General features: G+C 38.4%; 2 protein-coding genes across 2 annotated transcripts; one reads left to right on the top strand and one right to left on the bottom strand.

The window, feature by feature from the left end:
• Window positions 1-12,985: 12,985 nt before the first annotated feature.
• LOC139712668 (HIG1 domain family member 2A, mitochondrial-like) lies at window positions 12,986-15,952 on the bottom strand. Its single transcript, XM_071624472.1, has 2 exons — window positions 15,781-15,952; window positions 12,986-13,810 (listed from the first exon to the last, which is right to left on the bottom strand). The coding sequence occupies exons 1-2, from the start codon at window positions 15,950-15,952 to the stop codon at window positions 13,632-13,634; spliced, it is 351 nt and encodes a 116-aa protein (XP_071480573.1). The 3' UTR covers window positions 12,986-13,631.
• Window positions 15,953-17,264: 1,312 nt separating this feature from the next.
• On the top strand, window positions 17,265-23,373 carry LOC139712672 (nucleolar protein 16-like). The gene is made up of 5 exons (XM_071624475.1): window positions 17,265-17,365; window positions 19,929-20,037; window positions 20,931-21,012; window positions 22,050-22,156; window positions 23,215-23,373. The coding sequence occupies exons 1-5, from the start codon at window positions 17,265-17,267 to the stop codon at window positions 23,371-23,373; spliced, it is 558 nt and encodes a 185-aa protein (XP_071480576.1).
• The last annotated feature ends 3,161 nt before the right edge of the window (window positions 23,374-26,534 follow it).

The raw sequence follows: 26,534 nt of genomic DNA, 5'->3' as shown, positions 1-26,534 counted from the left end.
ATAATGACCGTGTATCACAAAACCAACAAGAAATCGCACGCACTGATTTTGTGTGAGGACTCAATATAGGTGAAATTGGTCATTATAGGGTTCTGAAAGAACAAATCTTTTTTTTTTATTTATGCTAAAGTTTTAGATGATAAAACGAACGGGAAATTGTGCTTTTAGCAGTTTTTTTTTTTTTTTTTGTAGAATGATATGATTTGATGTGCTTCGAGTCACCTTTTCACTTCGTAAACACGCACACAAACACACAAACACACAAACACACAAACACACAAACACACAAACACCTTCAACACTCTTCACTTTCGACTCTAGAACTTTGAAAAGCATACTGCTTCTGCTTTGAAAATTGGTATCAGTCATTGACAGAATGTGTTGATAGAGTGTGATCAATCTCAACTGAAAGGGATGATACAGTATTGGTAGAGGTGAGAATTGGGCTTTTAACCTTTTTTTTTCGCAAGATACCAAGAAAACACATATGAAATAGTACAAAGCATACCATTTTAAGAGGAATTCAAAGTTTATTTGATGAAAATCGGGTTTGGAATGACTGAAACATCCAAAAAAAGTAAAACAAGAAATTGTAATAAAAGGTTGGTCCCACCCTTTATTAGAATCGCTCTGTTTTGGATATCTCAGTCATTTCAAAACCAATTTTCATCAAATAAATGTTGAATTCCTCATGGAATTATGCTCTTTCATATTCTATAAGAGGTTTCTCATCATCTCACCAAAAAATGTTTGAAACCTGAAATTAGGTCTCAACTAAAACTATACGATCCCTTTAATCTGATAGATCCATTATTGTCAGATTGTTGATGCTATGAACATAAACATGACAAAGTGTAATTATCGTAACGTTCTGATACGACTATTGTACAATATTTTCGTCTTACATAGTTTTACGCACCGTATTTTCTTTTACCATTTCCTACTTTTTTCCCATTATCGAATATTCAAGAAAACCGCCTGGTATCAGTTGGATCACTTACTTTATGAAGTTAAGAAAGAAAACACCCCAGAAAGTCTCCCATAGCTTTGAGACTATTGGGATTTTTGATTTCAGACTACGAATTATTTAATTTCATATTGTATTTGTGCAAATTTTCATGTTCTGGACCCCATGAAAGACCAGCGTTGCCAACATCTGAATGTGGGCCATCCAGTCGTTCTTGTTTTTATACAGAAAATAAAATCAATACCTCGCATCTCCCTCTGTATGATCTTGTTGAATACCAAAGAAAACTGAAGATATATGCTATATAGTATATACTGTTTAACATTCTTTACTAACGCTTTTATGTACATCTTAACCTAATGCATCTCTTTATATTGTGGAATAGTTAGATGATCTTAAAAGATGTAGGGTCACGTTAAAACGTTGGAATGACTGAAATCACATAACTGACAATATGCCACAATATAGGACGGTTTAGCGGTGCATTAAAAACGCGTATTATTATCCGCTCAATTTTTACTATTCAAGACGAGAGCATAAAACGACCACTTTAAACTCTAATGACTCTTGGGAGATTGATGCCAAAAATGCTTTGAAACTTAGTATTTTTCTTCAATCATCTGTCAATAGAATATTGTAACAGAACGTCCTAACTTTCAGCTTATATCAGTTATCACTTCACTGTGGCTGCGAGGGATTATTTTCCCATTTTTTCGGACTGTTTCATTTCATAGTTCACAGTTTGATGAGATTATCCACCTGAGCGGGAACTAAACTTCATAACCTCATTTATCAACAACATTTTTCCCCTAGTGTGTGTAGTTTCCCTCCGTTATTTCGATTTTTTATCATTTTAGATTAGTCAAGTTGATTGTACATAATTTCAAAAGTTAACTAAATGTGCCTTTCTGACAATTTATTTGGTGATGAAGGATCAGATTGACTACATAACATTAGTTCTACCCAAGGTCACGGAAACCTATCAGAGATGTTACAGTGTTTCTGTAGAAGTCCTATCAAAGAACCAAAATTTGATCAAACTTCGTCTGTGATACTGTGTAGGATAAAATATTCTATTCTGTGTAATTAAGTTGTTATTGCTGATTTCACTATTCATTGCATCCAAATGATCAGTCTATGTTATATATCACTTTGATCCTCCGTCTGCGGAAGTGAATGCCAATATTTGACAATTATTTCAGTTATATATTTCGGTTATATTAAGACCTACCCGGAAAAAGGAAAAGCTGATTTTATAAGATAGAGTTGCGTATAATAATTCATATTGGTAAAAGCAATTCATCTCAAGCGGTATCCTGGCTTATACGAAATTCATCAAATTGTAATTTTTGAATTCCTAATATCAAAGCGCAGCTATCATTTATTTTCGGGTGATAAGTTTTCTATAGATTTAAATCATTTAATTCATAATATATCTATATGAATGTATTGTACTTGTTATTTTTCTATGAAATTTTTGGTCCGTTGAATTTGTTGTTATCCCTCGTATACAGTAGGGTCTAGCTATAAGGTGAAATTTTCGAATGATTGAAACTGCAGATTTGTTTGTAACTTTGGAAATTCCTGTCCTTCAAATCTCAAAATGAAACGGGGTAATTCTGCATAATTGTTCTCCTGATGATCTATATCAATCAATAAAGGAATACATACTAAATTTGCACACCAGGGAATGCACGGTTGGTTCCCCCCTCCCCCCCCCCCAAAAAAAATAATAATAATAATGATAATAATAATGAATAAAATAAAATAAAATAAATAAATAGATAAAATAACGATAAATAAACAAATAAATGAATGAATAATTAAATGAATAAATAAAAAACACACACATTTTACGGGGAAAAGAATTAAGGAATCCAGTTTGTAAAAAGTCAGTGATCTTACCCATTATGCGACAGTTTCCCCATCGCATTCTTTTCTTGTAAAGTTTTGATTTGTTGTTTTTCATCTATAACACGCTCCAACATTCGGCAATAGGACTTGATGATACGGTACACTACTACAAAAGTGATATGAACTTACCTATGACAAGACGAATCAGTAGGATGAAACCAAAAGCTGGACGTAAGCGAGATGCCATCTTCTCTCTCTTCAATGAGGTTGCCTAGCACATACAATCAACAAAATGTCGGCTTCATGAAATATGTGTATTTTCGATGTATTTAGAGAGAGATGAGTGATTCTTGGAAGTGGAACCCACCTAGTTGAACAGAAAATCTTCACTTCAGAACTCAGCGACAAATTTTCTTTTCTTCAGCCTAACTCTGATCCGATGTAGCACCTTTATTTTGAGTTTATCGATAGCGTGAGAAGCAGGTATACCGTATAGGAGACACTCTGGGGAGAACCGAGAATTCCACAAGTGAGAATCCGTTACTGTTTGCAGGGATAGTAATATTTGGTTGAGACAGGGGATTCAGACTTTGACATTTTGAGAGATACACTCATGAAATATTAAAGAGCATACACTTCTAAGAAGTATTCAAAGTTCATATGTTGAAAACTGGCATTCAAACAGCTGAGATATATCCGAGAACGAAATGAAACAAAGTGGTGTTCCTAATAAAAGCTGGTACCCATCCGTTATTTTATAGGATTCTTTTTTTCTTTTCTAGATTCCTCAGCCCTTTCACAACCAACTTTCATTAAATAAACTTTAGATTCCTCTTAGAATAGTACACTTTTTCATTTTTGAATAAGATATTTCTCACTTAACAAGTTGGAAACCTAAATCCCCCTCTCAACCAAAGTATCTAATCTCTTTAATTCCACTGGCTTTTCAGTTAAGATCGATTCAAATATTTACTCACAATTAACCGTCTTTCGGAAAATTCAAATAGCAAACGCGAAAATGACGCAAAACTAGAAACATTCTAAGCTCCGAAAAGAGGTAGAATTCTGAATAACCCCGCAAAGGTAATTCACAACTGTATGACAACGGCAATGATAATGATAACCACCATTTCCTTTATACCACCCCGACAGCTGGATGTCCAAATGACTGATCAAATATGCCAGTTTTTGCTTAAATATATACTCCTGATTCCCGTTATACTCTTTTTAATGATACAGATTCTTGTAAGTAGCCCTACTGCATCACTTTTCTTTAGACCCTTACTGCACGGTTCCCTTAATGAATTAGACATAATTAGACTTTAATAATATAGATATAGAAAAAAAAGAAGAAAAACACTTTGCCACAAAAAAGAATAAAGTAACTGTAATAAATTGAGATAAAATGAAAGAAAAAAATATATACATAACTAAAGTGAAGAAATAGGGAAGCCGAAAATGGGGCTTTGACACAGTTACGCAGTAGATAAAAGTGGGTTAATGTCATACATCAACGTGCTTGGAGGTTTTCTTGCAAGTTTTACGATATGATAAAAAAATAAACTCAGAGCGGTTAGACATGCATACTTCATCAACCCCCAAGTTTTAGGGTAAATGATCGCCGCAAGACAACGCGAAGATCGTGTCTTCCAACAAAGTATAATAACGAAAAGAGAGTAGCCGAAATGGACCTAAGGTCAAAATTTGAGCTTCTCGTTCCCAACTATCAAATTCCAGCGATGAAGTTAAACAAATTTATTAGTTTACCCTCGTAGAAAACGGAAATGAGCACTATACAATCATTGTTTATGTTACAGATTTTTTTTACACACACATGTGTCCGTAGAGAGAACTGCACATTAGAAAGAGTGAGACCAATAATATTCTTTGCTATTATCTAAAACCTTGCAGACTTCATACCACCATTTTCTTTTGTTATTCCTGATATACTTTTATATCTTGTCGTTATTTCCCATGATGATTATAATGATACTTTTCGAAAACTGAAATTTCAAATCTATCATTTGAATGAAATTCAAATCGGTTGCTGTGTTGGTCTTTTATTTTCAATTTGAAAAGAGGGGACTTCACCAAAACAAATAAAATTTGCTTGTCTTAACACTGTTATAACATTCTTTTAGCCTTGAGTCAACGTTTGTATTGCATCTCACCGACATACACAATGAGAGCAAGATAGTCCACTTCTATTTGCTTAAAAAACATTTCTATGCGCCAGTTAATGTAATAATTTCTTCTCCTAAACTGATACTGGCCAACAAAAGATTATGGAGGTAAATCTCCGAAAAGCTATCAAAATAAAACACAATCGATATTAATGATATTATGGTATAAGATACTGTCGTGAACAAGACTCAGAAACTCCGAGAACTTGGGAATTAAAGTGCGATAGAAAGCTACGTCATCTTGATGTGCAGTCTTCTTTATACGAAAGATGTTGAATCACCTTCACACTCACATGATTATGTATGCACACGGAAACTGAAGCAAAAAGATCTTTTTGTGGAAGTGGAATTAAGTGTGAACAATTGAAATAATTACATATCCGAGTGTTATAATGGTGAACACTACTGTTTATGCTAAATAAAGCTGATATATTCCCAAGATATAAGTTTCGAAAGGAAAAAAAATGCAGTATGAAGGATATATAAATCATGAGTCATCATGGAACAAGAGAGAAAAAGAGGAAAATCATACATCCTGCCCATAATTATGTCTTCTAGCTAAAAATGGGGAAAGTAGTACCTGTATTAAAATCATCATGATGTTATCATGAAAGAACGAAACTTGAAGCCATATGTCATTTTTGTTATTCCCCCACCCCCTTTCCCCCTTTATTATAAATGAAACATCCTGTACATACAGTAGTTGACACACTATGGCACTGTTCATCCTATCAGTCTCATGGACCTTATTTGCTTAGTGTCGGTCTCGTGGCCCTCCTCTGCCTAATGTCGGTCTCGTAAACCTCTTTTGTGTAGACAGTGTCGTGAGAAGTGTTGGTCTCATACACTAAGCCTTACATTTGTATTTGCATGGCATGGGCGTCACCAGGGGGGGGTGCGTTGGGTGCGAACGCACCCCCTTCAGATCCTTTAAAAAAAAAAAAAAAAAAAAAAAAAATCAGTCTGCGAGCGACCTCAACGCCGGACGCTAAATAATTATTCTTTTCTATTTCATTTTTTTTTTATATAATAACATTTTGCACCAGGGACAAAAATATCCTGGGCAACAATTCGCACCCCTGGTTCTGGCAGCACTGATTTTATACAAATCTACTAGTATTCTATACAGTGTTTACTATTTATCGACCGTACTGTACATCCGTTATTGATACGGAGCACATACACGTTTGCATGTACGTGTGCTACTTATATAAGTATGTAGGGTCTATGTACGTTACTTCTGACCAATCCATATTGCCAGCCCAAGAGCAAGCCTTAGCCTCATTAAAAAAAAAAAAAAAAAATGGAGGGGCAAGCATATAATTTTGCCCACCCCCTCCATAATTCCAGAGACGAGAAGAATTTCTTAACTTTTTTTTGACAGAAAAACAAAAAGTTACCCCCATAAAAATATTGGAGGGGCAAGCATATTTTAATTTTGCCGCCCCCCCCCCCCCTCATAATCAATAATTCCCGAAATGAAAAGATTTTCTTGCTTTTGAAAGAAAACAAAAATGTTGCCCCCATAAAAATATTGGAAGGTAAGCGTACCAGTTGCCCCACCCTACATAATCATAATTCCCGCGATGAAAAGATTTTCTTGCTTTTTTGTTAGAAATCTGTCCAATTATTTCACCCAAAAGCAGTGGCGTAACTACGGAGGGGAGGGGGGGGGGGGTAGTAAACTGCTTTTGAATGAAAGGGTGATCAAGAAATTAGATATTTTTGTATGATTTCTTTTAACCATAATCAAATAGGTATATAGTGAGAAACATTGTTCAAAAAGCCCGGACCCGACAAAAGATTGTGATTCAGCGTGATTCCTGGTTGGCATTCTGCATATAAGCAGGATGTGCGCTGTGTACTCAGAACATCCGAACGGCAAAAAGAGTCGTTACAATGTTGCGCAATGTGATGTAGACTGTACACCTTTGTACCTTACACTTCGTTATATCAAAGCTATAGATCATTGATTTTGAAATGTCTTGCATTGCCAATAAAAAGACTTGACCTGGGCTAATTCCTAACTTTTCCATGTATATAATACACACACAAAAACAAACACGCACAATTAGGGGATGCTCTAAAGTGCAGATTTTGGACATCCTTCCCCCGCTTGGTCACTTCGACGCCACCTCGCTGGTCATACCTCCCCCAGTCATGAACATAAACCGACACCCTTGACTACAAGTGGCGGATCCAGGGGGAGGGGCGCACCCCCCCTCTTAATTTCCAAAGCTAAAAAATATAGCTTCAAACGGCAGTTTTTGGACTGTAAAATGTCAAAATTTTCAAGCTCGCTCGCTCCGCTCGCTCGCATTTAGTCGTAATGCCATTCTACTGAAGTTGCTGCCAGTAATTGCCGGCAGTTGCGCCCGGTGCGCTCCCCCCCCCCCTTAATTTTCAAAGCAAAAAAAAAAAATATAGCTAAAAACGGCAGTTTTGGGACTGTAAAATATCACAATTTTCAAGCTTGCTCGCTCCGCTCGCTCGCATTTGAATTCTCCTGATATTGCTGCCAGTAATTGCCATCAGTTGCGCCCGGTGCGCCCCCCTTAATTTCGAAAGCAAAAAAGATATAGCTTCAAACGGCAGTTTTGGGACTGTATGTCAAAATTTTCAAGCTCGCTCGCATTTAATCTTTATGCAATTCTTCTGATGTTACTGCCAGTTGTCAGCAGTTGCACCCAGTGCGCCCCCCCCCCTTTAATTTCCAAAGCGAAAAAATGTAGCTACAAACGGCAGTTTTTTTTACTGTATTAATGTCCGAGTCAAAATTTTCAAGCTCGCTCTCTTCGCTCGCTCGCATTGAATCGTTATGCAATTCACCTGATGTTGCTGCCAGTAATTGCCAGCAGTTGCGCCCGGTGCGCACCCCCCCCCCTTAATTTTCAAAGCAAAAAAATATAGCTAAAAACGGCAGTTTTGGGACTGTAAAATGTCACAATTTTCAAGCTCGCTCGCTCCGCTCGCTCGCATTTGAATTCTCCTGATATTGCTGCCAGTAATTGCCATCAGTTGCGCCCGGTGCGCCCCCTTAATTTCGAAAGCAAAAAAGATATAGCTTCAAAGGGCAGTTTTGGGACCGTATGTCAAAATTTTCAAGCTCGCTCGCATTTAATCTTTATGCAATTCTTCTGATGTTACTGCCAGTTGTCAGCAGTTGCACCCGGTGCGCCCCCCCCCCTTAATTTCCAAAGCGAAAAAATATAGCTACAAACGGCAATTTTTTTTACTGTAAAATGTCAAAATTTTCAAGCTCGCTCTCTTCGCTCGCTCGCATTGAATCGTTATGCAATTCACCTGATGTTGCTGCCAGTAATTGCCAGCAGTTGAGCCCGGTGCACCCCCCCCCCCTTTATTTCCAAAGCGAAAAAATATGGCTAAGAACGGCAGTTTTGGGACTGTAAAATGTAAAATTTTCAAGCTCACTCTCTTCGCTCGCTCGCATTTAATCGTTATGCAATTCACCTGATGTTGCTGCCAGTAATTGCCAGCAGTTCCGCCCGGTGACCCCCCTTAATTTCCAAAGCGAAAAAATATGGCTAAGAACGGCAGTTTTTGGACTGTAAAATGTAAAATTTTCAAGCTCACCCGTTCCGCTCGCTCGCATGTAATCGTTATGCTCTCCTGATGTTGCTGCCAGTAATTGCCAGCAGTTGCACCCGATGCGCCCCCCCCCCTTAAATTCCAAAGCGAAAAAAATATAGCTACAAACGGCAGGTTTTTTATACTGTAAAAATTTAATGTCAAAAATTTTAAGCTCACTCGCTCCGCTCGCTCGCATTTAATTGTTATGTAATTCTCCTGATCTTGCTGCCAGTAATTGCCGGCAGTTGCGCCCGGTGCGCCCTCCCCCCCCCCCCCCCCTCCTTAATTTCCAAAGCGAAAAAATATGGCTCCAAATGGCAGTTTTTGGACTGTAAAATGTCAAAATTTTCAAGCTCGCTCTCTTCGCTCGCTCGCATTTAATTGTAATGCCATTCACCTGATCTTGCTGCCAGTAATTGCCAGTAGTTGCGCCCGGTGCGCCCCCCCCCCTTAATCTCCAAAGCAAAAAAATATGGCTACAAACGGCAGTTTTTGGACTGTAAAATGTCAAAATTTTCAAGCTCGCTCTCCCCGCTCACTCGCATGTAGTCGTTATGCCATTCTCCTGATATTGCTGCCAGTAACTTGTCGTTTCACACCATCATTCCATAATCCATTTATAGGGGGGACAACCCCCTCCCACAACCTCCCCCCTTGCTCGTTCCGCTTGCTCTGGCTCGGTCGCGTTCATGACATCAGTGTAAGAATTATTACTAGAAGTTTATTTAAATTATACCATTTATAGGCAAATTGTTCAATAACAATTTACTTCAAAATGTACTGATACCTTGAACAAGTGGGACTGTTTCAAGTCGATAAAACACGCAAAAAACTTGCCTCAAATTGCACTATTTACAACATCAAAATGCAAAAAGTGCTCACCTTGGGGGGAGGGGGACACTCCCTCCCACATCCTCCCCCTCGCTCGTTCCTCTCGCTCTTGCTTGGCCGCGTTCATGATATTCAGTGTAAATATTAAAACAGAAAGTTTATTTGGATGATACTATTTTATAGGCAAATTGTTCAACAATAATCTACATCAAAATATACTGCTAACTTAAACAAGTGGGACTGTTTCAAGTCGATAAAACAAGCAAAGCATGCTTCAAATTGCACCATTTACAACATCAAAATGCAATCTCAGTTCTAACCGTGGGAGGGGGTTGGCCCCCTCCCACACCTTCCCCCCTCGCTCGCTCCGCTTGCTCGGGCTCGGTCGCGTTCATGGCATCAGGGTAAGAATCAATACAAGAAGTTTATTGAAATGATATATAGTTTATAGGCACATTGTTCAACAACAATTTCCATCAAAATGTACTGCTACCTTAAACAAGTGGGACTATTTCAAGTCGATAAAAACACGCAAAAGAACTACATCAAATTGCACCATTTATAAACATCAAAATGCAAAAAGTTCTCACCGTGGGAGGAGGGGGGGGGGGGGCAACAGGCTCTTCCATACCCTCCCCTCCCCCTTGCTCTCTCCCTCGCATACTAACACCCCCTCCTCCCCCTCCCCCCCCCCCCCCCCCCCATCACACCAAGATGAAATCCTAGCTACGCCGGTGCCCTTTCCCCGCTTGGTTTCCCTCAAAAAACAGTAAAAGTCTAGGGATTGAGAGCTTCCTATATTCCAAATGTCTGTCCAAAAAATCTCGTTACATTTAGTGTCAAAACGCACCCCCCTTGAAAAAAAGCTGGTGACGCCCCTGCATGGTGTTGGTCTCGTGAGCCGTTTTTGCGTAGTGTCGCACTCATGGGCTTTATTTGCCCGAGTGTCTAACTCATAGGCTGTATGACTATAACTCGTTGGCTCTATGACCCGTGGGCCTATTTTCAATGTTGGTCTCGTGCGACTATAGGCGCAGGCCGTATGACTCGTAAGTGTCGGTTTCGTGGGATGACCCCCATATGTGTACTCCTTTCTCTTTGTAGTTTCAGTATCTTCCACTGATTACAATTGTCCCAAATTAGTAATATGCCTACGTAAGATATGGTAATGCCAAATAATTGTATAAAATAAAAAGGGTAAAGGAAGATATATAATATCTTGGTTTATACAAAATGCCCATACTCTGAAAAATTGACGTCTAGAACTCTCAACAAGCAAATTCTCTGGTACCTCGATTAGGCGACTAAGATTCAACAAATAAATTGCTGTGTTTCCTTTTGTTTAGTGCCACTACGCTCTTTTGGGGGCCACCTCAGGAAAAAAAAAACAGTATCAAGCCGTAACACACACACACACACACACACACACACACACACAAGCACAATAGGTATTTGAGGGAGTACACTGTTTTCTCCCACACATACTCCCACAATGTCATTTTTACAGTTTCATGACATTTGCCACTGTGACAATTGATCCCATGAAATATCTGCACACTTAGCTAAACATACATTTTACCCATAAATGTAACCCTAACCCTAATCCTAATCCTCACATTAAACTAATCCTAAAACCCTATCACAACCAAACCCTGGCCCCTACCCTTAAGGTCCTTGGAGAAAATAAGACAGGAGCAATTGCGCAGGAGCAAATGTTGTGTCACCCATTTTTACCTCCACTGTGCTTGACTAAATAAAGCGAAACATAAGATGGAACCCCTACAATGTGTCTCTTGCTCATCAACACTCACACTCACACACGCACACACGCACACACACACATACACAAAGGCTACATGAAAATCCCTACACGGAATGTAAGTTTCCTTGTTGATATCAAAGTAGCAGGATCATCAACTCTAATTACAGTACAGTATATAAAATAAAAGACTCATACTTACTACGCTAATACAACACTATATTATCACTATATCATACAACACTGTACAAAAATCATGTCATTGGACAATAAAAGTTATTCCATTCTTTAATGTCTCTCATTTACAAAATACATATACAGTGTAGATGTACATTTCCTAATATTTACATGCAAGTACAGTGTATGAACAAGCACACCTTCCTAAGTACATGTACATGTACGTACTTGCAATCTTAAAATATGGTCAGTGATGACAACCATAGTTGCCTGTTTCAGACTGACTTCACACTTTTCATGACTGCTCGACAGCAACACAAAAGTTAACACTTGAATGAAGTTTCATTTTCCTATAAAAGAAAAAAATTAGTTTGGTTCTGACATCATGATGTGAAGTTTGCAGACCCAAGCCTGCATTTTGATGAATACGAACAGATTGTAAAAGAGTCGATAGAGGGTCCAAGCCTCACAGATAGGGTCTTTTTGATGCCCTGCATTATTTTCTAGAAGCCTTCTTGTGTCCACTTGAGCAAACGGAAAAAGCCTCCATCATTACATGTACCGGGTAACTTCCCTTTCTTTCCCTTATACACCAGGGACAGTTCATGATACCACACATCACAGATTTGTTCACAATCACATTCTCTTTTTGAGAATGATAGTTAGATTATGATAATTGTAAATCTGAATAAAAATAAAATTTGATTCGAGAGTGTGAAGTTATTTCCTCATGACCCCCCAAAAAAACTAAAACAAAACAAACAAGCAAACAAATCATCCCCAAAAGCCTGTGGACCATACTGTATGGAAGTGAAATTGAGAAGTTCTCATTGAAGATATTTGACGAATACAAAACTTCCAAGACCTCCATTATTTTAATTAGTTATCATACCCACATTAACATACAGTACCTTGGTACTGTACATGACAAGGGCATGTTACACTGCAAAATGTTGGCTATGAGTGACGATCACTGCACACAAGTGCACATGCACACCCATGTTATTATGGTGAACTTGGACATTACATGCTGGAAGCCATTCACAGCAAAGCATACAAATGAAAAATGCACACACATGTAACTTCTCTCTTAAAATGTTACTTGCATTGATTCACACAATACATGTATTCCTCTCACATAACTTACAAGTTTTTAATTCATACATTTGCCAGATTTTTGGCTACACATCTTAAACCAATTCTGGGTATCACCAATGCGCAGAAAACCTCTGCGCACGCTGGAGAGCTCTGTCACAGATGCGCTGTGGGATTCCTCTGTGCCCTTGTCTTTTTGATTTGCGATCACTAGAGTCATGGTTCACTACTGCAAGGCTTCAATGTGCTGGTCACATGATGGAAAGCGAAGAAATCTTCAACACAAAATACTGTATCTCTGGAGAATGACAGAGCATGATCTGAGTGCATGTGCAGCCAAAACCGGGGCAAGTTTGTCCCGTGAGCTACCCCATAATGCATCTGAAACGCTGCTCTACGCACGGCACCAAGGTATTGGCTACCGAGAATTACAGTATGTTAGAGGTGCTCTAGAATCAGTTGTAATGAAGGATAGCACATAAACTGGATAGGGGTCCACGAAGATACATATCACTGATATTCTGCATTGATTTTCCATCTAGGGTTAAATATCAAAACCCACATTTCAAGGCATAATTTAAATAGGCAATGTATTACAATGTAGGTTTAGTTGTGGTAGAAAAGATTATCTGGACATCATGATATCACATGTCACTGATAACTAGTTAAATGAAATTATGGACACTGTAGAAGGACTTCTTGAAAGCTGCACTCCAGATTGTTCCAAGTGGAAGCTCTTAAGATTGCATCATTTCTGGACAGGTCTTGCATTATCTTGGACAGAACATCAAACCTTAATCCTGCTAGTCACTCTGGTGACCCTTTTTGGATAAACTTCCCAGCAGAATACTTTTCTCAGTATGAAATTCAATTCATGATTTCTTATTTAGCTCTTGTTTATCTATTACCATGGTTTCACCTGCATGGACACATGAACTTCTAATCTTTGGAAACACTTGGGCAGAGAAAGAAACAGGACAACTCCACTGAAGAGGCATGCTTTTCTCAGCACAGTTTTTAAAATCGCACGTATGCTGACAAACAAATCAACCTTCCACGAAGGAGCAGATATTCTCCGGTCAATTACTTTCTCTGTCTTTGTCTTCATCTCCCTTCACTTTGTATGGTTTTCTTTCTTACGTTCGCGGTCCCACTCCATCCTACGGGCCAGCACCTATTTCTTGACATCGTAATACGGCTTTCCCGCTCCCATGGCAACGCCGACCAGCACAGCCATAATGGTCAGTCCCTGGGCCGCCACTCTGGCCCGCATCATCATTTGCGACTTGCCCGTCTGGCCTCGTTTGAACATCACCAGTCCATACGTCAGTGCTCCAGCGGTGGCCATACAACCTGGAGGTAGAAATAGAGATGATGTCAAAGGTGGGTTGGGTGAAATCAAAGCATGACACATAGTGGAGGTCATTTAGTACTGATTCAATCCATAAATATTAAAGTCCTCTGCATATTAAACTGTAATTATCCTGAACATGACAAATCTTGTGGCTTAAACAGATCCCAATTTAATATCAAATGCTCAGCACATCAAGAAACCAGCATACAATGTATAGACAGCTGGCAAGATAAATATGAAAGAAAACTCCAAATTGCACAGGAAAAAACAAACAAACAAGGTTTTCAGAGGCATAACTCAAGTTGTGAGCTGTGGTTCATGAAGTTCAAGTTTGTCATTGGTTGCATACAGTGTGCTCACTAGTGCACACTAGTTATCAACATGCCTACGTACCAGGGCCCCATTTCATAAAGAGTTGATATGATAGCAACTCTTGCTGGAATGGCAATTGTCATGGTACTTGTACAATGTAATGACAAGAATCCAGCTTTCTGATTGGCTGTTGCTATTGGAAGTTGCCATTCCAGCAAGAGTTGCTATCATAACATCTTTTATGAAATGGGGTCCAAGTAGGCATCTTGCTTGGCTGGACTGTTGTCCTGTCATATAACCTTTACAATTCATCATCATGTGTGTTTGTTTGTTTCTTTCTTTGTTTCTTTGTTTTCCTTCTTCTGCCTTGATAGTGATCACAATCACCTTTTTTACAGTGTATTATTCTGTTTCTTTCAGGGAGGTCTAAGTGTGAACATTTGGGTTTAAACTTTTCCAGTAATTAATTGCAGAATAATAGAATAATACCAATCATCACCAATCAACATGTACATTCTCATGACATTTTCGTACTGTACATCAATTTAGTAAATGTGTACAAAGGAATAAAGTTCAGAGTGCAAGCCAATTCTTAGTGCTACGCTGCTAGCTGTGATCACAAAATTAAAAGACAACATGAAGTATTTTCTGTTTCTTGAGTCACAACTTGAGATGCAGGGAAATAATGAAATGTTTTGCATTCATGTTATCTGCCCAAAATAAAATGCTTGTACTGTGGTGTAGTGAGTGTATTTTGCCAAAGTCTGTTTCAATCTGAACATTGTTAGTGCAGTGTCACAGTGTAATCATAGGTTCACATCAGTAGTAATCAGAATCCAGATAAAGAACTCATCCACAAACGCATCATTATATTAGGCATTGGTATTACAATTAGTTATTAGGCCCTACTTAATAGTCTTGGGTTGTGTTAACTTCAATATAAATTTATCATACATCGCCAGGTATTCAACATTTTCTTTTGACATTAAATGGCTATAAATGCCAATTAGCAATTGAAAGTGAGCAAATGTTCATGTGCTGGCATTAGTGGCAAGCGACGGATGGGCTTTACTTTATTACCTCCGCCAGCCAAGGGAGGAGGTTTAATAATATGTTTCCATTGGCGTTGGTTTGTTGTTTGTTTGTCTGTGTGCAAAATGAATTCTCAAAAAGTTGTCTTGAGTCTTGAAGATGTACTAAATCCCGATAGCAGCTTGTCCATAAAGCTAAACTGGTATGGGTGTGCGACAGTAGGTGACACTACAGTATTAGAAGAGTAGGTGACAGTGAAAAAGTTGTATGTACATCCACACATGTACAATTTAAAAAAAAAAAAAAAGTGATGGTGCAAGCTACGGATTTGGATGAAGCTTACAGGAAAGGTTGAGAATTATACAAGGAACATATGATTAAATTTTGGTAGTGATCCGGGTCGGGAATTGTTAGGATTTTCGATATTTTGGCAGGTAGGGTCAATGAACTGGCCCTACCCTGACAGTCTACCCTGGCGGTAGCCGCGCCGCGCCGCGCCAGCCGTGATGCTGATGCTGCGCCGCGACCGGTACGGTCAGTCAGGAGTTGAGCCTTATGACTGCATAGCACACGTACACAGCGGATTAGCGTCTGACTTCAACTGAACTGTTTACTGGCTACTCACCGATGGGAACGAAAGGATTCTGCTTCACTTTCTTCACAAACTTCTCTTTGAAGCCCTCTTGTTGGTAGGGAACCCAATCATGGAGCTCAGGAGGCAACTCCCCGGGATACTGGAAAGGTTCCTTCACTTCCTTTGGGACATTGGGCACAGCTTTCTCCTTCATTGCAGCCATTTTCTACGAATCAATATGCAATAGCTGACGAGTAGTTAATGCCCGTGTGCATGCACACGTCGCAATGGAAATTAAAGTGACACACCGAGGTCTGAAGCAGCACAGTGTATCGCTATTGGCTCCGTTTTGGTTGTCTCCATCCCTTATGTGTCAGGTTAGAATCCAAAGGTGCATTTATTATTTTTTTTTGCAATATATTCTATGAATATAATAAGTTATGAATATTTTGACAGTATCCTGATACATTAAAAAGGCATGATATATAAAGGCTAGGTCAATTAAAATGGGAGAGGGGGATCTATTATGTTGATTTCCTGGTACATATATGATCAGCGCTCCATTTTCAAAAGGGGTGTGGGGGCACTTCCGGGTTTCATGAGTAAAAAAAAAAAAGAAAAGAAAAAAAGAGGCCTTTAGTGCAACTTCTTGTGCCACTTCCGGGTTTCTTCAGCTAACAAGCAAAAAACAAAAAACAAAAAACAACAAAAGCTCTTCAGCACCAAAAGAAAGGCCTTACCACGTTCAAAGGTTTTATTCTATTTTTTTTTTCTACTGCCACTTCTGGAGTAAAAGAAAAAAAAGTGGGGGTGGGAGGGGCTCCCCCCCCTCTTCCCATTCCACCGGCCCTGCATATATCTCATTTCTATGATTTATCATGCTTCATCCAGGGCTTCGTCCAGTCACATAAACTTGATATTACGTTGTCAATCTAACTGTCAAGAAATGACGTTTTCCTCACCTTCAAGGGTGATTTCGTAAAATGAGAGGTAAAATGTTCCTTGAAGTAAAAAGCCTATTTTAGAGATGAGCTAGTGCGGCAAAGCCTGTGGCTCTTACCCTCCCTTTTGTCTATCTCTGAGTAACAGGTTATAATTCAGCATGAGGTAGGCCTACTCTTGAAAACATCTTGTCTGGGTAGCCTTGCTTCATAAACAGCTAAACCGCACACAAGACGGAGAAAAAAAATGCTTGAAAATTCAATAAAACACTGCTGCTGGTATTCCTTTTTCATTACAAAAAAGAAGATATGGTACTTCAATGTAGATTTGGGACTAATTATATATTCTGCAGTTGTCGCAAAATTGAATTAGCTTGAGCTGTCTGATCGCAAAACTGACCTGGGCAACCCTTATAAATGTCGTGATCGAAGGAAGTAATTTTATCTTTAAATATAAATTACGCAATATTTTACCACCTTTGGACATATTGCATCTCCGTGTGCATTTCGACGACTGAGCGGTCGACTGCACTGTACTGTGCTGTTGCTGTTGTGCGGAGGTTGGCGTCTTTTCACCCACAAGGTATTTACAAAATGGCAAAGACAAAGGCTGCGAGACAGAGACGCAAGTTCAACTATAATGCGAATCGTCGGAAACTTTGGAAGAAAAGGAATAAGCTCCCTGCTATAGAGTGGTATGTTTAATTTTTAATGAAAGACTAGCAGTACCGGTCACATGTTCATGTAGTCCCATATGCTGTTGTTCATGTGGGGTATTACTTAACTTTCTGAGGGACAGTCCACGTCGACGTGACCATACGTCCAGTTGTGTTTAAATACAGAGCTCTGTGTGTACTACAACATCCAGTTTATTGGTATTTCAAGACAAAAATGGCCAAATCGTGATATCGGTCCCCTTCGATCTGCGTGTGCGTCTCCGCTATCTATGTGCAAAGTCGAAGTCTATCATGGTCATGGAGGTTGAAACTGAAAGAAGTCATACTTATGAGTCTACAGTCATTAGTATGAGTCAATGAAATGAATGGCGGTGAATGGAATGGGGACCAATTTCGCAATAATGCCACAAAAATAATTTTACACACGTCAAGGACTGATAATGTGATTAATTTATATTGAAAATGAAATTGTCTTCTCTACAGTGGACTCGCTGTTAAAAGAAGTCCTCAGGACCGGCAGTTTTCTTACCGAACAAATAGATTTTAAACAATAAATAAACATTGCCATTGGTGTCATACTAGAGCCGATAATGTTACCACCTAGATTTTTATTTTGTTGTAACCAGAATTTCGTAATAACCGTGTTCATTATAACGGGAGTGCACTGTAATACCAAATGGCCACGTCACGACGGTGCAGCGACAGTCACTCCATATGGCTTGTGGCTCAGTTATGGCCTGGTTATGGGCATTAACCTTGAGTCAAAATGTCGCTCAGCGCTCATTTAATTACAGGGAATGAAAGCCCAAATATAAGTGTAGATTGCGTAAAAGCAGTTAGTAAAACACATCAGTGAAAGTGTGAAACTGAAAGTTTAATGCTTACAGGAAAATCAGACAGTTCGTTCAAAAGTTATGCGTCTTAAAGTTTTTGGTGCCGTCATCGCTGGATAATGAGACTTTCAGTACCGGTACTACACTTCATGTCGTCATATAACTTAATAAGGAGTATTCTACAAAATTTGATTTTTCATGTAAAGTACACATTCCATCAACCCGTTGATAACATAAAAGGGTATGGCCATGTTTCTGAAAGAGATGCGGTACAACATTAAGTCAAGTTCTCTATCACTCAGTATGCTAGAAATGAAAGTAGGGTGACAAAATATTGAATTTTCTTTATATTTTCTTGATGTTGTTGTGCATAATGACATCATGAAGTATAATTACAATTTTAGTAGAGCTGAGAGCACTGAAATTTAAACAATTCATAAACTTTTGAATGGATTGTTTGATTTTCATGAAACTTTGTTCTTCTAATGTTGCTGCTTTCTCTCAATCCACATTGATTGTTTTTATATATATAGGCTTTTGTTTCCTTTAACCCATTGAGGACAGACTGATTTTGTTATACAACACATATTTCCCATAGACACCTGCCCGAGTACATGTATACTCGGGACTTGTCCTCAACGGGTTAAAGTGTGCCGAGTGATATTTCCACATGTTTCAGCCTCCCCACAGTGTGCTTGCTATCCTACTGTGACCTAAAAAATGTCAATGAAATCATCATTCAGCAAAATTGACTTTATGTACTAAACATGTAGGCCTATGTATCGAATTGAACATTGGCAGGACTTTTGCTGTTGCACTACCAAAATAACATGAAAAGGATCATGCTAGCCATAAACCAAATAATTTGCTCAGTGTCACACTGCCGCTGCCCATATTATGATTTTCTCATGTAATGTAACATGCTAGCTATGTGCTTGAATGGCTGCTTAGTTCAATGGCTGCCGTTTACTGGTGTTACATTTTTCATATGCACCTGGCATCCACATCAACACATGTGTGATTTCTTACCTAAATTGTACATAAAATTTGAGATTCTGATACCCATGGTACATTGCATGTGCTTTGCCATTTCGTGAAACTTTCTGTGTGACATGTACAAAATATATAGTTTCAAGGATGGTAGCAATCATTGCAGTGTTTTGAGCAGTGTAACATTGCCTTTAACTGCTAAAATACTCTCTTACACATTGTAGGTGAGCTTCTAAACCTGAAACTGCTTGACACACTTTTTGGCCTGCATTTCTTTAGTGAGGTGTATTCTCTTCTTCATGCTTGTAGTATGACTTTATCTCTTGCCATCTCACAATGACTGGCTAGCTGAGTACTGTATACATGATGTATATTCTGCTGTGCTTTTATGTACACATACAAATGTATATCTTGTTTTAACCAAGATATTCCAAAGTAATCAACTCACAGAGTATTGCATCCTGTAACACAAATATCATATGCAAATGTTGTCTGTTGTCTTTTAGATGGGAAATTGCTTACTTGGCTCCTCAAGAGGGATGATACTTCCATCTTGATACATCAATATCATTCTCGATTGCAAATTCAGTGACTTGTGAAATTGCTGAATGTGTATAAGTCTGAACTGGCAAGGAATTACAAAATATGTGGCATGTATTATGCATCAGAGATTGAGTTGTAGCTATCCTTGCACTGAGGTACACCTATGTTTATCTAGTTTATCCGTCTCTCTCTCTCCCTCCTTACCCCTTGTGCAGTCAACCTATTAAGGAGGCATGGGATAAGAGGAAATCTGTCAATGCTAATATGCTGGCGATGGGCCTGTCATCTAATCCCAACAAGACTCTACGCATCCCAACAGCTCAGGTGTGTAGTCACAATTTTTTGTTCATTCAAATTTGAATCTAAGCTTTTGACATGCCAGTTGGCACAATCCTAAGTTTTTCAAATGTGTGAGTAGCATCCTCCATCCCCCTCCCCATTTTGAAAAGAGAAATTGTGACATAAAAATGCTAATTTGAAATGTTTAATACCCATAAACATGATTTTTAAAATGGATCCAATTGAATGGCAGCATGATATCTGTTGTTGTCTACATAGATATGTCACAAATTATGTAAATCAGCTCTACAAACTCAATCACATCAGCAAGCAGTGCATGCTAGCAAACCTGTCAAGCAGATTAATGATAATTCATGGCAACTGGAAAGACCAAAGCTTTTGTGTGTGCTTTGCCAGCTGCCCCAAAGGGTCAAGAAGGCATTATGTTTTCAGGGTTTCAATACTTGATTTGATTTGAATTTATTGCCACTTCATGGGGTGGAACACCCTGATCAGCAGTTCTTCAATACTTTTAGCCCAAAGCCTGTGCCTCAATTGAACTACAAAGAAAACAAACACCCCCCCCCCCCCTCAAAAAAAAAAATGCAACAAAATGCACTGCCAACCTAATTTTGTATGCAAATTAGAGACAGCAGTTATCACTACTTTTGTGCGAGAAGGCTAACGCAAGCTGATGGTCCATTTTTGTCTTTACATAATTACAAAGTTTTATTCTCTGAAGTGAATTAGTTGTAGTCATGAGTGTCTTGCACACTCTTGTAAATGGCATTGTTTATGTTTCTGCAAAATTTGATTTGATCATTTCCTCCATCAATTCTTTTGTCTGTCTTCTCAGTCTTTATAGTAAGTCTTTTTGGTAATCATATGTCTTATTTGTCATCATATTGTTGTATCCATGGAATTGCTGTCAATTACAGGAGCGAATGAAACCAGTTTTAGCGGAGGCTATGGATGTTGGTGATAAGCCAGGGCGAGCAGAAAAGCAGTTTGTAGCTGAAGGTATGGCAAATCTTATGATTTAATAAATCCTCATCAGTGAAACAATAGTACAATTGGTGCATGGTCATTCTGCTTTCTATGCAAGTCCACTATATCTGCAAGAGTAGGTACCCTCAAATGCCTTTTGATTGTTTTTCTCTTTCCTTCTTTTCTTCTTTTGGCAATTGTCAGGAAAAAAAAAAGACTATATATTTTCCAAGAAATGTTCTAGCTCACCCATCAAATGTATCAGGAAAACTCTCTAATCAGATTTTGATTCAGTGATCATTTTGAACCCATGTAGAATGTTAGCTTTTGGGTCGGGTAAGTGTTGGCAGCAGGGACTGTGTAGATTCAGTAGTGTCAAGTATTGTGGATTATGTCTGTGTTATTTCAAAATAACATAAAAAAGAGTAGATGTGTCATATTGAATGATAGTGTTGTTGTTGATGTTGTTGCAATCTTCAAGTAAAGACTTTAGAGTGAGGGAGTTGCAGGTGCTAAAATTACAGGGAATAATTTACCCTCTCAAAATTGAATAGCAATTTTAGTCGATGGGTGTAGATTTTCAACAAACTAGTGTACACTTCTATGTAATAAAATTGCTACACAAACAATATTTTATATAGCAGTCACACCAAAATGCATAGCTAATCGCTATGCGATACTAGGAAAATTATTCCCTGAATTAATTATGACAAAGATGATTTTTGCAAAAAGCATATGTTTAGTCTATTAAAACAATTGTTTTGTGATAACATCACCTTCTGTAATTACGTCTATGTGGTTGCAACTAATGTAACTGTTATATTCGATCAGGTAAAACTGTAACATCCCGTAATATGTTATTTTCTTTTCAATTCAGATCTTAGACTTGTACTTCTATGTTTGCTTGGTTTTTCTCTTTGCATTTTGTACTTCAGTGAGTGTGAACATGGAGTAGACTACTACTTTTTTTATGGCTGCTTTGTTGATAGAAAGGGTTCCTTATTCTCTCATAGTGTTCCTTGTTGATTCACTAACCATCTTAAACTGATGATGTATGGCTTACTGTGCAGAATTGCAGTCCATCGCCGATCAGCCAACAAAGAAGCGTGAGAGGATATCAGAGCCGATGGCCGACTATTGCATCTACATGATGGAAAAGTATGAAAAAGATTACAAGGTGAGTCCCTTGTCCAATATGCTGCATGCATGCTAATTTTTTAATTGAATTGCTTTTGTTGTTTGTTCCTCTTCATGTTGCAGGAGACTTTGAACGCATTTAGACGATATTATGTTTTCTAAAGAAGTCGGTGTGGAGCAGTTTGTGATCTCTAAGAACCCATCCCCTTTTGTTTGTTTGTTCTTATCTGTATGAGATTCTCAAAGAAATTATGCCAAATTGTGTATCATATCAACAACTCATAGAATAAACCTATTTTGTGCTTAAAAGACTCATGTGCTTGTTTGTTTGTATGTTTGTTTGTTTGTTTTTCAGCTTGAGGCTGTTAATGTGAATCAGCATTAGTTTTCAGTTGCATAATCGTTAGTCTATGTCAGTGTATTGCAGGTTGAAGTAATCAATGACAGTATTCTGATATATTGCAGTCAGGATGATATTTGATTGTTATAATGAATGCACAGGATTCATACAGGAAATGGAGGGTGAAAGCAATTTTGGACCACACCTGTTTAACGTTATCATGCTCTGTACATGAGAATTCATTATAACCCTAAAAAGAAAGTAATTATGAAGAAAATTTATTTTGAATGAAATTAAGAGAAAATTTGAAGCTCAGTAGATGTGTTGTTTGAAGGTTTGCATGGTGAAGGAAATGTGGAGAGGTTTGCAGTAACACCATGTGTAAGACAGAATGTACGTAGTAGATATGCTTGCAAACAAAAAGTCAGAGAGTACAAAAGTGATTATGTCACAGTCCTGTGGTATAGCTTGGGTTGGAACCAGGTGCACGCATTATCACTGGAGCCAGGTGAGGTTGTTTAGAACCAGTTTCCATGGCGATTAATGACCATGACATCACACTTTGGCACTGATTTTACCGTGAAAGAAAATTTGGAGCTTAATAAATATGCTTACAATCAAAAGTCATTTTCTGTGTCTTGTATTTACCTTAACCTTGGCAGAAGTTTTGACTGATCACTTTTTACAGCAAGTTTTATTCAAAGCATCTTTTCTCTTTTCCCCTTTCATCTTTGGTACTCCTTGCCACCATTTCTTAGGCCATGGCACGCGATGTGAAAAACTACTACCAAGACACGCCCAAACAGATCAAGAAGAAGATCGAGTGGTTCAAGAGCTGCAAAGTGCAGTACAAACAGTACCTGGCCAAGAAAAAGGGGAAAACGGACACAACTGATGGTGATGTCACGATGAGTTGACCAACAACATGGCACATTTTGCGGAACGATTGTGACTAACAATATACTGAGGTCAGGGTTAACAAGTGAGATTGTGGGAGTCGCCAGACAAGATGCTGTCTCTGGGGTGTACCATTTTATTCTGGGGATGATACTCCACTCGCATTGAGGAAGATAGTGTTTTTATTTTTTCTTCTTCTTCTTCTTCTTGTGGTGATCCCGGATGACTGTGACAAATGTTAGTGAAAGTGACCTTCAGGCTGCTATCCATGGAGGTGCTGTGTTCTGGGAGGCATTGCTGAAGGAGTTGAGGCTCACTGAACTATGACCCTTACAGTTGACATTGCAGAGGAATCCTGTGTTCTGCTGCATCAACTAATAAGGCTCTTGAGTCTTTGACAATACTGGCCTCGACAGGTACCACTCTCAGCTCACATCTAGAAACAAAGATCTGTCTGTGATTTTAAAATATCGAAAGTACACTACATCCTTCAAAGGATACGGACCAGGAATTTGCACCCATGCTTCCTATTTTCATTGCTCCCTAATATCTGTCCTTTGCAACAGAGTGATATATGATATATTCCATGGACAAGGTTCAAAATTCCTCCATGTGTTTGGTTGAATTGTGGTAGTATTTCCTCAATTCAAATGAAATCCTGTGAAGCCTAGAAAGTTATGATTGATGTAAAGTTGCCTCACCCTTTACAATTTACGGGACTGAATGGGTTGGTGTTTCCCAAACTCATCAGAAAATTTTTGTTGCAGCACCTTTTTTTCTGTTCCATTTGACAGTTCAGTGAATCTACACTAATGGTGTATCAGGAATGTATGTCTGTAGAACAAGACCTCACAAGACACAATTCCTATTTTGCCAGAGACTTCAGAAATGCTGTTCAACTATCCTGTGTTAGTGTCTGTGGTAATAGGACTATATGTGTCATTCACAGTGAACAGTAAAGTGTTGCAAGATGACTTACATATCTGTGATAGGCATTTTGATGATTCAGGGCTACAGAGCAGACATTTCTTTGATAGGGATTTTGATGATTCAAGGCTGCGGAACAGTCTGCATTTTTTTAATTAGGACAGAACTCTTTCTTAACAAAAATGTCTTTTTGTATCTATGGTCAAGTTGGATGGTTGATTACTGCCACTTGCCAAATATCAATTTATTTTCAGAATACAAGTACCCCCATTCAGACTTTTAGAAAAACTTTCCTAATTGGATTTCAATTATGTACATGTTTGATATGATGTCCTCAAAAAAGTAAAATAATGCAAAACACACGTATATGAGTGCTATTAAAGCAGCTGATGTCAGTGTTGAATCTGTATTTGACAAATGTGTCTGTGTGATAAAATAAGCAAAGTATTTTTTCCCAAAATAAAGGAATATTAGTGGTATATGACCGTGTTTGAACGCTACAAAGTGAACTGAACCAAAACCAAACGATGCCATATTGTGCCGTACTATGCCAGACTGGGAGCATTCAAACACATTATGGAGAAAGTGTACTTGATGAGTTATTGCACCTGGCATGCTTACACTACATATAGGTGTCCTGAACAAAGAGAATCAACTCTTTGCATTAAAACATAGTATGTGTTACAGGCATTCTTCTTATGCCAACTTTTGTCCAGTTTTGGAGCACATTGGGAAGTGGTCCACTTTTGGCTTGGTACGGTATGATACACTGTTGGGAGTTTGTCGAGCGCTTGTGAGGGTATGGTATACTGTAAAAGTGGATATTTTCGCGCGAGTAATTTTTCGCGCGCAGCGGGGTAAGATGGATTTCATGTGTTTTTTATTCCATTGAATCAGGACATTAACTACTAGAACATATGGCATACAAAAATATTCGCTTGCTTTTATTTTCACGCTAGCGTCTGGTTGCGCAAAATGCGCGAAAATTTCCACACCGCAAAATGTTCCACTTTTACAGTAGCACAGTGTGCTTTAAGAGAGCACTCAAACGCATCCAAAGTTTCAAAACTTATGTAGAAAAATAAATAGTGTAACGTGTGTGTGTGTGTGTGTGTGTGTGTGTGTAAGCTCGAGTAATGATAGGTTTAAATACATGGTCACATGACATTGCTACGAAGGAGCTACTTGTAGCTGCTGTCATCTAGATCGGATCTTTGTATGCACATTATGTGGGAGAGGGTTGTTATGTACCATATCAATGTATCAACATTTAAAGCGATAGGAAGTTGTTGTCTCTCTAGACTTGCTATAGTGAAGGATTAGACAAATTAAAGCAAAGAAACATTGGTACAATGACTGCCATTATTCAAAGTTTTTGACATTCAGTGAAAAGTTTTATTGCTTTCAGTGAAAATTAACATGCAATTAATATAACATATAATTCAGTAGTGTGATATGCAGCTAACACGACACATATAATTGATATACAAGAGATGTGACACAGGTAATAATAATCTGTACAAAATATCCGCATAATTCTCCTGAAATGAAGCGTACAAATACAATCGATATTCTCACACGTTGCATCACTGATTTCTTGTGCAAATTTTGCATGGCATGAGGCAGCAGAAGAAATTCTCCCAGTACTAGACTTATATGCATTATCTATGCATTTTACCCTTTCGGGCAAATTCTTGAAATCTGAGCTTATTGTTATCATATTCCTTACAATAACTGCACAAAAAGCCATAATAAACTGACCAATAAGGCATGTATTAATTGTCGGCAATTGCAAGCCGATTCCATATTCACTTGCTGACAAAATGCTTCATCTTCATCTTATACAAAGTTTCAGTGCAAGAAGGTGCCTGCATGCACAGTTTTGTAGATTATTTCTCTTTTCAGAAACGTGTCGGCATGTACAAGGAGGTTTTTTATCTGTCCTCACTATTTCTGAAATGAATAAATAGCATGCACTGGATTTGAATGATTTCATGAAATTTGTTGTGTTGGGCAGTGACTCCAAGGCAAAAGAAAAGAAAAACCAAACAAACAAACAAACCTAATGTGTGATTTTAAAATAGCAATACCAAGATATGAATTTTACCTGTATTACTTTCTAAGCTTCCGTAAGATGTGAAAGTGAAGACTCAAGAACCATGGGAAGATAAGAGAGTCAGTGCTGTGACAATGATCAAGCATGAAATCTTGATTGAACTGTGCTAAGCATGCATGAGTAGGTGTGTCAGCAGCC

This window comes from Diadema antillarum, unplaced genomic scaffold (genome assembly GCF_040938485.1).
Source record: "Diadema antillarum isolate AM-2024a unplaced genomic scaffold, OU_Dant_1.0 seq00001840_RagTag, whole genome shotgun sequence".
NCBI classification, from domain to species: Eukaryota; Metazoa; Echinodermata; class Echinoidea; order Diadematoida; family Diadematidae; genus Diadema; species Diadema antillarum.
Note: the sequence above shows the minus strand (reverse complement) of the source record. Positions and strands in the feature narration are given on the sequence as shown.